Source organism: Monosiga brevicollis, genomic scaffold (assembly GCF_000002865.3).
Source record: "Monosiga brevicollis MX1 MONBRscaffold_20 genomic scaffold, whole genome shotgun sequence".
Taxonomy (NCBI): Eukaryota; class Choanoflagellata; order Craspedida; family Salpingoecidae; genus Monosiga; species Monosiga brevicollis.
Window position 1 is genome coordinate 573,053 of NW_001865057.1, and position 15,231 is coordinate 588,283.

Sequence of the window (15,231 nt, forward strand, 5' to 3'; positions counted from 1 at the left end):
CGAGCACCACCCCGATGCTTGCAGTCAGCGCAGTCAGCTCACCAGCTTTGACTACCTTGCTTAGTTTGATGCCGAGGCCGAAGCACGTGCCCAGGATGCGGCAAAGGAAGCCATCCTCAAGCAGTATGAAGAGCGGTACGCTTGTTATGGGCTCGCGTCCCTGCCCCAACTCACCTTGTGCTTTGCGCGCAGTCATTTGCACACATGCGCTTCAACCTACCCGCTCATTCCACTTTGTATGATCATAGAATGAAGCAGAAGAAGGGCGGCAAGGATGACAACGATGACATGTTCTCCTCTAAAATGATCTTCTCCTTGATCAACAATGCTCAAATCGAGATCAAGAACATTCACCTCCGCTTTGAAGAACGCGAACACCCACAGCAACCCGTACGCAACACACGCACGCGCGTACGCACATTGCGTGACCAACTCTCCCGATCTCTTACAAACTTGTGACTCTGGCTTTGCTTGCCACGATCTGGGGATCCGATAGGCCTTTGCTGCTGGCATCACACTGGAGCGCCTGGCTGCCTACAGCGTCAACGACCAGGGGCACCGCTGTGATCATTCCCCCTCCAGCACTACTGCAACCAAGTACACCATTCTAAAGGGCCTGGGCCTTTACGTCGATACGCAACTGCATGACCGCAAATTGCTCCTCAATGCCCCAGGCAACGACCGCCGCGCTGGTATGCTGCGTACACCCACCCGGTGCTCTGACTCTTACAACCAATAGATGCAACAACGCATGTTACCTCACGCGCCATCTTGTGTCCTGCAACAGCAATGTATCGCTCTATCGTTGAAAAGCACCAGTTTGTGCTTGATCCTTTGAGCTTTGACGGCCACTTGCGCATCAGCAAAAAGGTGTGTATCTCATTTGACATCTTTTGTTAGAACCCTTGAGGGGGAGGCGGGGAGCGGGGTTTGTTTTCTTTAATCTTTTCAGATCCGTTTCGGCCTCATCCCGCCCATATGCCCTAACACACTCCCATTTCAACGCAGATCAAAGAGGAGGACGGGACGACGCCGCCTCAATTTGATTTCAAGTCGCAGATCCCTGTCATCGGCCTGGCACTTCGTCGTCTTCAATACTTCAGTCTCTTGCGAGCTTCTGACAGCTTGACCATTCTCACCAAGCGCCACACCTACCGGGATATTCGACCCAAGGACCATGTACGAGGACACGCCAAACAGTGGTGGAAGTTTGCGTATGAGGCCAGCGTTCGAGACTGGCGGGCGTCCCGCAAGGTCTGGACTTGGCAATACATGGCAGCGCGCCGCAAGCAGCGACAGGAGTATATTGCACTCTACCAGCGCGTGAGTCATGCCGTGCCCCTCTTTTTCCCCCTTTTTTAACGCCATCTCAGTTGCAGCCATGCGAGCCACTCGCTCCTCAAGCTGTCTTGTGCATTTTCTTGTCGTGACTCATTTACCACCCTTGGTCATGTAACAGGTGGTTCGTGAGGGTAGCGACAAGCAAACCCCCACCAGTCGCGCCCTCGGGCAGCTCGAGCGTACCCTGGCCATTGACGACGTTTTGTTGTACCGCAAGATTGCCCGCTCTCGTCTTCCCAAAGAAAAGAAGCAAGCCGGATTTTTCGGCAGCTTCACCTCATTCTTTGGATCGTCCTCTCCTCAAGAAGAGGAAGCGGTAGGTGCCGACTTGTTTCAATCACCAAGTACCTTCTTCTTTACCCCCTCCCCGCCTCATTTTTTTTTTTTTTTTTTTTTTTTTTTTTTTTTTTTTTTTTTTTTTTCACTCATCCAATTTTACCTGCCGACATATTGTACACCTCGCACATGCCACGCAACACGTTCTCACCATTTTCTTGCCTTGTCATTCTTCTGCCTCCTCCGTTTACCCCAAAATAGCCCGATGAGTCGGCCATTCGGAAAGAGTTTCAGCAGATGCTCGAGTCCGAGACCGACTACGAATTGGCCACCTCAGTCGAGTACGAGGCCACCCGGGTGCAAGCCACACTTCAGAAGTTTCGTTTAAGCCTCTTGGACGATACCAAGGACAAGGAGGCCGTTCTCCTAGCACTCAATCTCACGGGCCTCTCGGCTATCTTTGCCCAACGCCCAGCCGCCGAGGCCATTGCCGTGCATACGCATCTCAAGTCATTTGACATTCAGGCCTGCCGCAACGAGAAGGGTCAGCTCTACCCACTTTTGTACAAGCCTACAAAACAGGGTGAAAGCACAACCGCCCAGAACTTGTTCACCCTGGCCTACGAGACCAATCCAATCCGCAAGACCGATGTCAAGATTGCCAACAGCTTGCGGGCCTCACTCCAGCCTCTGGCTATCGACGTCCAGCCCCATTTTCTCCAAGAAAGCCTCAATTTCTTTGCCCCGCCCAGTGACATTGATACTCGGGAGCTCATTGCGCTCGCCACTTCTGGTCTACTGGAAGCGCACGAACAAACTTTGGCCGGCCTTGAATACGCCGTCAGCACCAGTTCGGTTCGTCAATGCTTTCCATTTTATTTCGCTTGTTAAAACCGTGGCCCTCCCTCTTCGTCTTGCCTGCGGCAGAAGCTGCTGCTCAGATTAACTCAACATCCTGGCCCCGGCGTATGTATTTGTCTTGCCTTTAGAACTTTGAGATTGATGTGCAAGCGGTGGCCCCCCGCATTCGAATCGGCGTGGACGACGAGCGCTTTGACATGCTGGTGCTTGATCTAGGCAGCTTGCAGATTAAAAGCAATTTGAAAACCATTGCCGATGCCACCAAGCTGAGTTTTGAAGAGCTTAGCGAAGCCGTGTACGACGATTACGGCGCGAAGCTCACGGGCGTACAGGTGCGTCCTTGTCATTCCCGAGTGCAGTTCTGTCAGTCGCCTTTCACTCACTGCGCTTTCTTATTTTGGCCGCCTCGCATGCTGCCGTGGATGTGTTGCGTGCCCTCTTCTTTCATGTGACCAGTTGGCCGTTCTGGACGGCACGACTGCTTGGGACACCGGCTTTCTTCAAGAAAAAGCACAGCACGGCATGTGTTTGTTGCGGCCCATTAATATCGATGCAGTGCTCTCGCGATGCCTGCGAACGCAAGACACCCGTTTGCCGGAGCTCAAACTCTCAGCAAAGCTGCCAGAGCTGAGTCTTGATCTCGTGGATCAGCAGCTCGTGGGTGCATTGCGCATGACAACACGCTTCATTGACGAAGCTGGCTTGGCCCAAGAGGCCGCGCCGCCAGATGAGGCCTACTGGGACAACACAGGTCCCAGCTCCCGCCAAGCCCTCGATGCCGACAAGTATCGAGCTGCCTTGCTGGATGAAGATGAGGATCAAGACCAGGACGAGGACGTTGCCGCTGATCAAGAAGATGACTTTCAAGATGCATCGGACAAGCTCGATTCTTCTGGTACGCCTCATTGCAATGGTGCGTCGCAGTCGTCACGATGCCACGTTTGTCTGACCCTTGCTTGCTGCTGCCCCGGCTCTTCTTCACGATTCAGGCGATGTGCACTCGAACCGCCGCTAGTACGTAATTGTGCATGGTGTGGCTTTTAGTCTGCATCTTCTCGCCTGCTCGTTTTGCCAAGCCTGCTCATTGGTCATGTGCGTGCCAACTGTCATCTCACTTGGGCTTTTCACCTCGTGCTCGCGCCACAGCAGTCTGGAGGGTGGCGCCAAGCCCATCATTCAAGCCAAGCGACGTGCAATGGCACGCATCCAAAAGCTTGCAGGCTCTTTTAGCATTGATCGCGTTAGCGTTAACATCCACCACACGGCCAAGAGCAAGTCCCAAGACACCGAGGCAGACTCGTCCTGCACGAGCGATGGCGTGCGCCAGCTTCTTGGCTTTGACATTCATCGCATTCACGCCCATTTGGGTATGCGCACCTTTGACATGCGCGTCAAACTCTCCATCGCTGGTATGGCCATGATCAGCTACGCTGGCGTCGAGCGGGGCCAAGATCCCTACTATCTCCTGTACACGCAGGCTGAAACTTTTGGTGGACAAGAGGAGCCGAGCCCCGAAACCATCGCCCAGTGGGTGGCCAACGCATCAAACGAGCACGACTTCATCAGCGTGGAACTGGCCATGTCCCCCATGACAAATCCGCTGTTCGAGAAGGACTTTGATAGTTGTGAAATGGATATCCAACTCCGCATCACACACGTCACGCTGGACATTGCACAAGAAGGCTTGATGGACTTTGCCCAGGCTGCGTTTCCGGCGCTGCAGCAAATCGGCAAAGACATCACCCTCATTACCCAACAGCAGCAAAAGCGTCAAGCTCTGCAAGTGACGGTGCCTGAGTATGCAGATACCACACCCACGCTCTCGGTAGAGGCCACCAACGCTCGTACAAATTCGCTAACTTACAAGCCCAACCACAAGTTTTTGCGCCTGCACGCCAAGCTGGAGGGTGTTGATGTGGCGTTGGTCAGCGAGCGAAAGCGCCTCGTCATGTTTGACCTGCGCGGCGTCCGGGCAGATGTAACACAAACCAACGAAGAGGTCTGTATTATGCACAGCTACTTGACCGCACACATGTGTACCGCTTGTCCGTGTCTGTGGTCTGCCCATGTTTCAGTCCGTGTTTGTCCAGAGCCATGACCTCACCAGTTGCGGTGTGCCAATGGATGATTTAGATGCTCGTCAAGGCCTCGCTCAAGAGCATCTTGATGGAGGACTTTTCCGTGGCCAATTCCATGTACCCCAACATTATCACCATGGAGGAACAGAAGGAGCTGCTGAGCCTGCATTATCAAACCTTTTCTCAGCCTGAAAAGCACGACGGCTACGGCGCGGACATTAAGTGTCACCTGGGTATGCGAACCGCCCCTTCTTACTCTGCATGGCTGCTGGCACCAACATCAAAACACGGGCGCATCATAATAACCAACCGCAGGCTCACGCCATACGTATTTGCCACTCGAATTGCGTTCATTTTGTCCTATTGCAGGTACCATTCAAGTCGTGGCCATGGTGGAGCTCATGAACTCCCTCAACACTTTCATCAAGCCATTCATGAAGCTTTCCTTTGATGCTGAGCGAGTCGCAGCCACCTGGTCGGCAGAACAAGACGCCACGGTGGCGACAGCACCGGTGGCCCCAGCGGCCAATGCTGCGGCCCCGAGCGGGCCCTTCAAGTTCAAAGTAGCCTTGCAACTCGCCGCCCCGGAAATCATCGTGCCCTTTCAGGCTACGCGCAAAGAATGCTTCGTCCTCAAGCTTGGCAAAATCCACGTTGACTCGAGCTGCCCAATTCATCGCCTGAGCAATGGCACCTTTGAATACCAAGCATTCTGGGTGGAGCTACAGGGCTTGCAGATGATCCGCACGGAGGCTCGGCCACACCACCGCTCGCTGGAGCACCCGACCCGCCCTCCACCCATTTCTACAAACGATGGCAACCCAATCATGGTCATGACTGATGTGCACCTGCAGGCGCTTTTGCAGTTGACGCGTGACAATCTGGACCGAGCTTCTGATGATGATGAGGCAAACACCACCGCGTCGGCTTTGCGCGAGGACGCAGACGCCCGCTCCTCCCAGTCGACGGCAACGAGCACCGAGAGTGTTGCCGAGAGCGTCAAGGACATCCTTGGCTTTGCGCTCATGTCCAAACACCGCGATGAGACTGTTAGCAATGCCTTTGACTCGATCCTCGGATTTGAGGTGGATCGCCTTGAAATTCGCTTTGGTACATCCGACTATCGCAGTGTGATCGAGCTCACCAACAACGTGCTCTCCGCCGAGGTGTTGCAAGTTGCACTCGAAGAGGCGGACAGCGATTCCCTCTCTGTGCTCAGCGAAGATGACGTGCAGAGCATTGGGGACATTTCAGCCTCGGGCACATCCGAAGGCTCAAGCGACATTGCTGCCGCAGACACGCTCACGACCAGTCGCTATGACGCTCGTCTCAACGGTCCACAACCCTCGACCGTGTTCGCCTTTGCCCGACTGGGAGAGATTCGAGCGACCCTATATCACGAACCCAGCCGTGATAACCTTACCGACGTGCATGCTGACAAGTACAAACTTGCCAGTCTTTCCGTGTCGGAAATTCAGGCAGTCTACAGCACCAGCAATGAAGACGAGGTGGAAATGAGCGCAGACCTTTCGCTCGACGCCATCCTGCTCCGCGACTGCCGCGAGGTCCCCAAGGCCCACAACTTTGACCGCGTCTTCCAATCCGGCATTGTTGATGAAGACGGCAAGAACTTGATCCCAGAGCGCGCCGCCAAGATGCAGGGTGAGGATGACGCTGTCGCCGAAGAGCGCGACCCGTGTCTGCAATTCAAAGTTGAAGCCGACCGTCGCACCGTTAAATTGTGCGGAACACAGGATGTCGATTTTACTGACACCGTATGGCTGGAACAGCTGCGCCAGTTGGGCACGCTTGTCCACTTTTATCGTCAGGAGGCAGCCCCCATTGGTCAGAACGTAGCTGTGGCCGAGTTTGACAGTGCTGAAACAGCCGCGGATGTGGTAGACAAGCTTTTGGATAGCGAAATTGCCGGCCTGTTTCGTGTCGAGCTGGGGCCTGCGACCCGCTCAAACATGGACGCCAAGTTCACGGGCTTTGATGTGATTCTGGCCCCCGACTTTTTGGCGGACGTGCTGAGCTTTGTCCTCGACCCTTTTGCTGATGACAAGGGTGATGACGTGGCCGCTGCGTCACAGAAGGAAACGCAGCACGCGTCTGCTGGCATGCAAGTGGCCTCGGCTGGGGCGTTGGTGCGAGACATGTGTGCGGTCGAAACGGAATACCAGCAGTTTCCCACCATGTTCGACATGCTCTTTCTACGCGCTCGAATCGAGCATCCTGCTGTCATGCTCATTGAAGACGCCAGCAAGGATGATACCCGCTGCCTTGTTCTGGACTTTGTGCTCAAGGCCGACTACCATCAGAATACCGATGTCACGACGGCCTTTGCTGCCATTGAGGGCCTGACCGTCATCTCCAAGGTTTGGAACAGCCCGGCCACTCAATTGGAGGTCCTGAGTCCTGTGGACGTGACGGCCCAGTACCGCCAGGGACTTGATTCGGTCAAGGCCAGCCTCATGGTTGGGGAGTTGGGTATCAACCTGGCCTATGCAGACATTCAGCTGGCGACGCGCCTTGCTGCTTCCATCAGCAAGCCCTTTGAGTCCGTCAACACGGAGGTTGATGCAGGCGCAGAGCGCACCACGTTGCCCGTGGGCTCTTTTCCGGCTCCCAGCTGGACCCAGGCCCCCTTTGCAGTCGACTTCAAGCGGCATCTGCCCAAGCGTAGCGCCGTGGCCCAGGGGACATCTGCCACCCTGGACGAACTCTATCAAGTGGACGTACCTTTTGTGGACATTACACTGATCAACACCATGCACGAACGTCGCACGCCCATTTTCGTTTTTAGCACGGCCGTGACCGGCACAATCCGCAACCCTTCGACGCGCATGTCAGGCTCGATCAACCTGAGTCTGGCTGCGGCGGTGCTGGAGCCCAAACATACCGCGTGGGAGCCGTTTTTGCTATCGTGCGAGGAGCGCGATGAAGGACCCCGCCCCTATGAGCTCACGGCACGCATCAAGGCCGACGAGTCCCCCTTTATTGAGGGAGACAAGTTTGTTGTGGTAAAGGAGAGCGGGCATGACAAGATCAAAATGGCCAACGGCTTCCGCGGTGGTCGTGCCGCGCACATGACCGAGCAGCGCGAGAACACCTTTTGGTGTGCGCACACGAGCCGCCACTCGCGCGGTTGGGTCGTTTTTGATATGGGCAAGACCGTCAAGTTGGAAGCCTTCCTCTTTACCTCCATGGGGCTGGCCGACCACGCACCGCTGGAGAGCGAGCTGCGCGTGGCGGACAAGCTCGACGGCAACTGGCGAATGGTCAGCCGCTTCTCCTCCCACCTCCAAGAGACCGAGTTTGCTTCGCCCAAATTCACGGCTACCGGCCGCTTTTGGAAGTGGAGCGTGACTCGGTGTCATGGCAGCAACAAGAATGCCTTTATCCGCGCCGTGCGCTTTCAAGAGCATACGGGTGGCCTTTCCCTGGTTTTCGAGGCCGAGGACCGCCTCGATGCCACCATCACCTCCAATGCCGTGGACCGGTTGCTTAAAATCTCAACTGAATGGATGCGCGACCTGAACCGCGTTTGGGAGGAGGAGGACAAGGTTGTCACCAAGATGGGCAAGGACATTGGTCTGTACGAGTTGGAAAACGCAACGGGTCGGCCTTTGGCCTTCAATCCCAGCAGTGTCTTCGACAAGCATCAAGCTCGCAAAAACCAGGTGGCACATGGCGATGTGCGCATCTTTGCCATTTCCGACATGCCCACGCAGCCGCACATTGATGACGTGAAGCAAATGACTCACACACGGCTGGTCAACGCGTCTAGTCGCCCCATTCGTGATCTAGTCGTACTCCGCGTGGACAAGAAAGAACACGCGCCACCGGGGTACAAGGTCATTAAGCGAGATCTCAATGAGGGGACGGGTGGTTACAAGTTTTACCTCGCCTATACAACAGAGGGCGACCAGCCACCCATCACGGATATTCACGTGCATCATGCCGGCAAGCTGCACTGCTCTTCCGCCAAAGACGGCTGCTTCGAACTTCCCCCGGCAGGGCACACACGCATTGACGTCAATATCAACGAAAATGACGGCATTAAGCGCGGCCGCCGCACGTACATCTCCTTCTCGCGGGAGCCGGGCGTGCCCATCACGGCCATTACAGTGGCCTACATGGGTGGAACGCTCAAGGAGGCCGTTCCTTCCGGCTTCCGCCTTATCCCGAAGAACCTCAGCCAGGGCCGCAAGAAAGGAGAGAACCCGTACCTTTGCATCAAGTATGCGGCGGCCGAGGACCTCTTGAACCAACCCTTGGTGGCAGACCGTGAGCCGCGCCCCATCACTGACCTGCATATCGTGGGCCTGGCACGAGCCACAGACACCAAGCTACCTGCGCCGGACCGAGCCATTCAAAACTGGGACAGCGAGTATGATGGCAAGCAAGTAAATATGAACGAAAAGTCGGGCGGCATGGCCACATACTTGATGTACGCCCGCGACTCGACACGGGCACCCATCACTGCCTTGGCCATTACCGTGCATCCACAGCCGCCGGGCCATGGATGGGAAACATTGCCCCAGAACCTGAACGAGGGTAACAAGGCGCAAGCCTTGTACCTGCACTACCAGCGTGAGCCTGGAGCACACCCTGTAGTGGAGATGAAGTACACTTCTGAGCGGGAAATTCCTGAAGGCTTCAAGGTCCTCACGCCCGAGCTCAACTTGGGCCTCAACTTCAAGCCAGCCCTGTACTTGTGTTATCGCACGGCGCCACGGCTTCCCAAGAGCTTCCGTTTGGACAACGAACAAGCCGTGTTGCGCGGCAATGAAGACCTGACCCTGGAGGAAAAGCTTGAGCAGGAGCATGCCGAATCTCCTGATGACGAGTCAAGTCAACGGAGCGGCCCGCGTACCCTGCTCAAGGCCATCGAGTGCTTGGCTGCTCGCCGTGCCATTCCCAACGTTAGCGTTGAAGTGGAGGGGTGGAAACCGCTGGAGAACATCCCGGTCGACCGTACGGGGGAATCGACTTATCTTATGGAGGACATCGAGGGTAATTTGGCGCGCGTTGTTATCCACGTTTTTGTTGAAGGCGAGGTCAAGCGCATCGTCATCCGATCCCCGCTCCAAATTGTGAATCGATTCCCCTTTCCTGTCGAGGTGCGCTGCAACCCGTACCTGTATCCGGATGGTGAGATGAAGCTGCTGCATCCGCATGAAGCCTACAGTCCCCCGCTTGGGGCCCTTGACGCGTCCAGTGGGCGCTCGCAGATTGTACCGCTGTACCGCTTCTGGTCGCCACAGCGCGAGCGCCACGTTTACTCTGCCAACCCCACTGAGGTCGTTCGTATGGATAGCTCCTTTGTGGCTGAGGCCGTGCTCGGCTATATCTTTACCGTGCAGCTTGACGACACCATACCCCTGTATGGGTCTCGCATCAACAGCTACAGCACGCGCTTCAAGTGCTTCACAAACCGTCAAGCCTCGGAAAAGCAGGCTTCGGATGGCTCGAGCAAGAAGAAAGAAAAGCTTCCGACACATGAAGAGTTGCTGGCCTCGGGCCATCAGGTTCTCGGCTACGTGCACCCACATCCCACGCCCGAGACGGTTGCACTTTGGTCTTTTGCATCCAAGTCGCTCGATGATAATCTCGTAACGACGGAGCGCGACGAAGTCACCCATAAATTTAGCGAGTTGAGCCACTTCTTCTCAAAGTACCATGGCTATGCGCACGAGCGTTTGGAGGCGCACGTTTTACGTCATGAAGGCGATGTTCGCGTGCGTCCCGCCATGCAAAATATTGAGTGGTCCGTTGAGCAGCGCCAGCTGCACCAATCCGTTGTCCCTCCTGAAAAGATTCTTGTCTGCCCTCGCCTAGGCGATGTCGCCACGGTATGTCAGCGCGACTCTGGCGCTTTGCCTGTCCGTCGGCCTGTACACCACGGGTCTGCGTTTTCGGCTCACACTTTGTTTGCCTGTGCCACAATCAGATTGATAAGCGTGCGGGTCAATTTGCTTGCTACCTCGACTCCCACAACGGAGAGCTGTCAACGGCCTATGAACTCCGAGCCCCCGTCTCGTTGCGAAACATGCTTCCCTGCCCACTGGCCCTTGCCGTAGTCAAGCAAAAGGAGGATGTGCCAAAGCATTACGTGGGTCTGCGATCTGGACAGAAACAATGTAAGCTGGTATTTGGGTAAACCATGCTCGTCGCGTTTTTTTTTTCTCTCCCTTCTCCCCACCAGCCCAGCCCCGCCTTGATGCATCGTTTCGCCTGACCTCACGTGTTTTCCCTGGGCCATGCACCCGCGGTTGCGCTATTGCTATAGCCATTCTTCAATTGGCAACGGAACGCAAGTTTGTGGTGCGTCTGAGTTTTGCGGCCAGTTCATCCCGAGATGTCTTATTGGAGGACAGCAAGGATCTCCCCATTCCACCCGAGCTCTGGTCACGAGCCTGCACCATCGATTTGGACAAGCAGAACAAACAAGACGTGGCTGATCTCTTTGCAACAGTGCACTGGGTGGATCCAATGACTCACAAGACCAACCTGCTGAAGCTTGGCCTCAAGGTTGAGCGTCGGCACGGCAGCCACGGTCCCGTGTGTCTGACCGCTTTCTGCCCCTTCCAGTTTATTGATCGCACCAGCTTGACGCTCAGTGCGTCCACCGAGGACGCCGACAACACCGGCATCCTACCCTTGGGCAGCCCCGTCGATCTGCGCGCCAACACTTTTGCGGACAGGATGAAGGAACAGATTGTTCTTCTATCACCCATGAACAACGCAGATAAGACATTTTTTGTGACGGACCAGGGCCTGGAATCCGAAACGTTTTCCCTCATTTCGGCGCCTTCTAACTTTGTCATCAAGCTTTTCCGGCCTGGGCGCGACAAGTCGGGTCATCCAGACGCCCAACTTGCGATTCACTGGGAGTTTGGTGATCGTATGAACCTGAGCAAGCGCTTCATCATCGAGTCCATGCTGACCTTTGAAAATACTACGCCCATGCCCATTCAAGTGGCCATGGTCCAGCACCCTGCCGAAGCGCCCGGCAAGGACTTTCTCGAGGTCCAACCCTTTGATCAACGAGTCTTGAACCTGGCGATCCACAAGCAGTTGTGGAAAATTCGGGTGCCTGGTTGCGAAGGTAAGCGCCAATGTCTTCACGTCATGGTTGTTTTGATTTTTTTTGCGCCATATCAATCGATTCGATGTTGCTAACCTGTGCATTATATCCTGTTTATTCTCTCCTCTTTTGTCTGTGCCTGTGCCTGTGTCTGTGTGCGCGCTTGGCACTTGTAGCGTGGTCGGCGGCCTTCTCCGCGACACAACACCTGGATTCGCTCAACACGACGTATACTCTCAAACTGCCCACCGAGTCCTTCGTGGCCGTGGACGCCAATTGTGTGGAACACATGCTGCGCCACATTGTATCCTTTTCCGTGGCAACACACCGCCCGCCTATGCGCATCGAGAACTACTCGAGCCATGTGATCGAATTTCATCAGGGCTGCGACGCAACCGAGTCTAAGAAATATGTGCTGCGAGCTCATGAGGGCATGAAGTATGCCCTTGATGAGCCCGCGCCCTTCCGCCAGAAGGACGCCAAGCGCGACAAGCTGGTGCTGGCTCAACCCGAGCTCGTGTTCTCCGCCAAGCACACCCGTGGCAAGGCAGAGCCCGTGGCAGTACGCGTGATTGGCGATCAGACCAAGTGCTTAACGTTTGTCGACGAGCAAGGCCGGGACCAAACAATCTTTGTGTGTGCAGTTGCTGAAGCAGAGGGTGCCACCGTCTGCTACGTGTTAGCAGACACAGTAGCCGAAATGCGCGCGCTTTTTGGACTGACGGGTGACGTTGACGCAGATGCCAACTCGGAACAGCTCAACTTTGATCTGACGTTGGACGTTGCTGGCTTTGGCGCCTCTTTTATTGCGGATATGGCTGGTAGCGCGCCCAAAGAGTTTGCTTACTTGTCGGTGCTCGACATTCGTGGCACCCTCATTGACACCACAGAGTACTTCAAGGTCGCCGCATCCATTCGCCGCTTGCAGATTGACTATCAGGCCCCAGATGCCGAGTACCCCGTGCCACTCTACGCGGAACAGGAGATGCTAGCAGAGGATGACCCACAACGCCAGGACGTGATCACGGCCTCGTATGTTCTGCGACGTGGAGACATTGGCGTCGGCCGCAGTCAAGACTTTGTGGAGCACCTGGGAGTACGCGTGCTGCCTCTGGTGGTGCGAGCCGATGGTCGCTTTGCGGCTGATGCCATGGCATTTGCCAGCATCGCCGAACTGTTACCGGCATCATCAGAGCCCTCGGCTCCTGAGCCAGCGCTGCCCATGCTGTGGCGTGATGTGCAGTTCAATCCAATTCAAGCTGCCATTACTGTAACAGACATGGACCCGGTCTTGGATCAGCTGCCCATGTTCCTTCGTTCCCTGGGCGTGTCGCTTGTCAACCTGAGCAATGTGACTTTCAAGCTGAATTCCATCCAGCTACAAGAGTTGTTTGTCACCATGGACCAGCTCACGGCCAAGATTGGCCAGGAGTACAAGCGCCAAGCCATACGCTTCGCCTTGACCCAGGGAGTCATCCGTGGCATTGGTGGCCTGGAAATGTTTGGCGATCCCCTGGGCGCTCTGTCATCGGTGGCCGGTGGCTTCTCCAGTCTCTTCTACGAGCCTTACAAGGGCCTGGTCAAGGGTCCGGGCGAGTTTGGCAAGGGCGTAGGTGTAGGCGTGACCAAGCTTACCACGGGTGTGGTCGGAGGCATCACTGGCATCGGGTCCAAGGTCACGGGTGCAGCTGGCTCTGGTCTGGCTACTCTGACCATGGATGACAAGTATGAGAGTGATCGACGCCGCGATATGCAACAAAAGCCCACCAACGTGGGCTCGGGCGTGGCCACGGGCTTGAAGCGCTTTGGCAAGGGCTTTTACAGCGGCCTGACGGGTGTAGTCACAACGCCCGTGCGAGAAGGCAAGGAGAAGGGATTTGTGGGTGCGCTCGCCGGAACGGGTAAGGGTTTGGTAGGCCTAGTGTCCAAGCCAGTTGGTGGCGCCGTGGACATGGTCAGCTCAACCTTTGCGGGCATTGACGGGCAAGTTCGCGGTGAAAAGGCGGTAACGCGACTTCGCCAGCCTCGTGTGCTGCGCTATGATGGTCACGTCACACCCTATTCACCCCACTCAGCACTTGGTTTGCACATGCTTACATCCGTGGATGTCCTTCACAAGGGCTATGGCCAATATCAATACGTGGGTCACACTCAGGAAGATGTGTCCAGCGATGAACCCATCCGCAACGCGTCGGCCATTGGTCGCCTAAGCAGCTCGCGCTCTCGCGATGAAATTGCTCTGCGCTTCATCTTTGTGCTGGACGAGCGCATCGTGCTGATGCGCCAGACGAAGAACCGTTTTGATATCGACAAGGTTGTTGATGCCCGAAAGATTGCAGGCTACATGGACAAGGGTGATGATGGGTTGCAAGTCATCATGTCTGACAACTCAGCGACGTTGCTACCCATGCGCGAAGTGCGTGTCAAGCAAGAACTTGTCGTTTTGCTCGATTACCTACTGCAATTGCATCGACGCATCCCCGCAACGGTATGAGCACCTTTTTTCCGCCTTTGTCCGCGAGGAACGTGCTGGGTCTTGTTGGGCACGGGAGTCTCATGTGGTGGTTTTTGTGGCTCGCTTTTGATCCCATGCACGCGTTGAGTTAGGTTCAAGCAACTCGTGTCTTTGCAACTGTGGATCCTGCCGCGCGCGAAAAGACGGTGGAGGTGTGTCTGTGAACGCTCGATTGTTGTTGGTTGGCATGTCGAGCTCAGCCTCATTCATTGGTTCGGGCTGGTTTTAGGTCTGGGAGTACCAACGCAAATATGGCGCTGCCTGGCGAGCCAAGATGCTGGCCATCGACCAAGCCCGCTGTACGTTTAGTCGGGTCGTCTTGTTGCTGACGGCTTGAATTATACTAAAACGGCCGCGTTCCTTGTGTAGGCTGGACGCTGGTCGACAACTCGGCTGGCTATGATCTTCAAGAGATGGTCAAGCCCCCAGAAGGCTATGAGTGGACAAGCGATTGGAGCTTGATTGAGACCAAGTGCGTTTATGTGCTCGTGCTCGTCCCTGCCCCGTGAACACATCTGCGGGCCCGTCCTTCGACATTTTGATTGACATGGTGCTTTTTTTTTTTTTTTTCCCCTGCTGTAGATCATCGGATAGCCAAGGTGGCTGGTCATACACGCGCAACTTTCGCAGCCCGTTCTCGGACGAGGAATCAGACCGGGCAGCCGTGCGTCGCCGCATGTGGTCGCGTCGCGCGCAGCTGGTGGACGAGCAAAGTGAGGCGTAAATAAACCATGTCATGAATACCGAATTCCGATGAGTCTCGCATTGGCTCCATCATGTCCATGCGAGCGGGTAGTTCATACGTGCATGTGTGTGTGTGTGTGTGTGTGTGTGTGTGTGTGTGTGTGTGTGTGTGTGTGTGTGTGTGTGTGTGTGTGTGTGATCAATCGCAAAGGATGCACAATTCAACTGCCACTAAGAACCATTTGCATCAAATGTGGGCACAGAAGTGACATCCGATGTACAAAAATAAAAACCATGACATTTTTTCTTTTTTTTGCACTGAATCTGAAGATTCTAGACTCTTTTTGTGTAATAACGATTTGCTGTCAAACGACATTTACTGC

At 55.3% G+C, this 15,231-nt stretch overlaps 1 protein-coding gene across 1 annotated transcript in view; it reads left to right on the plus strand.

Annotated features, from left to right (window-relative positions):
• Positions 1 to 14,888, plus strand: part of MONBRDRAFT_10331 (uncharacterized protein) — a gene marked incomplete at both ends in the record, with an annotated part of 15,623 nt that extends 735 nt beyond the window's left edge. Inside the window, 18 exons of the mRNA XM_001748012.1 lie at positions 65 to 135; positions 249 to 390; positions 497 to 692; positions 788 to 870; positions 1,009 to 1,323; positions 1,460 to 1,657; positions 1,879 to 2,472; positions 2,607 to 2,810; positions 2,935 to 3,391; positions 3,555 to 4,477; positions 4,612 to 4,789; positions 4,926 to 10,414; positions 10,513 to 10,702; positions 10,768 to 11,670; positions 11,826 to 14,137; positions 14,394 to 14,463; positions 14,534 to 14,636; positions 14,747 to 14,888. Of these exons, the coding sequence (XP_001748064.1) occupies positions 65 to 135; positions 249 to 390; positions 497 to 692; positions 788 to 870; positions 1,009 to 1,323; positions 1,460 to 1,657; positions 1,879 to 2,472; positions 2,607 to 2,810; positions 2,935 to 3,391; positions 3,555 to 4,477; positions 4,612 to 4,789; positions 4,926 to 10,414; positions 10,513 to 10,702; positions 10,768 to 11,670; positions 11,826 to 14,137; positions 14,394 to 14,463; positions 14,534 to 14,636; positions 14,747 to 14,888 (12,570 nt within the window). The remainder of the gene's footprint in view (positions 1 to 64; positions 136 to 248; positions 391 to 496; positions 693 to 787; positions 871 to 1,008; positions 1,324 to 1,459; positions 1,658 to 1,878; positions 2,473 to 2,606; positions 2,811 to 2,934; positions 3,392 to 3,554; positions 4,478 to 4,611; positions 4,790 to 4,925; positions 10,415 to 10,512; positions 10,703 to 10,767; positions 11,671 to 11,825; positions 14,138 to 14,393; positions 14,464 to 14,533; positions 14,637 to 14,746) is intronic.
• Between the last annotated feature and the right edge of the window lie 343 nt (positions 14,889 to 15,231).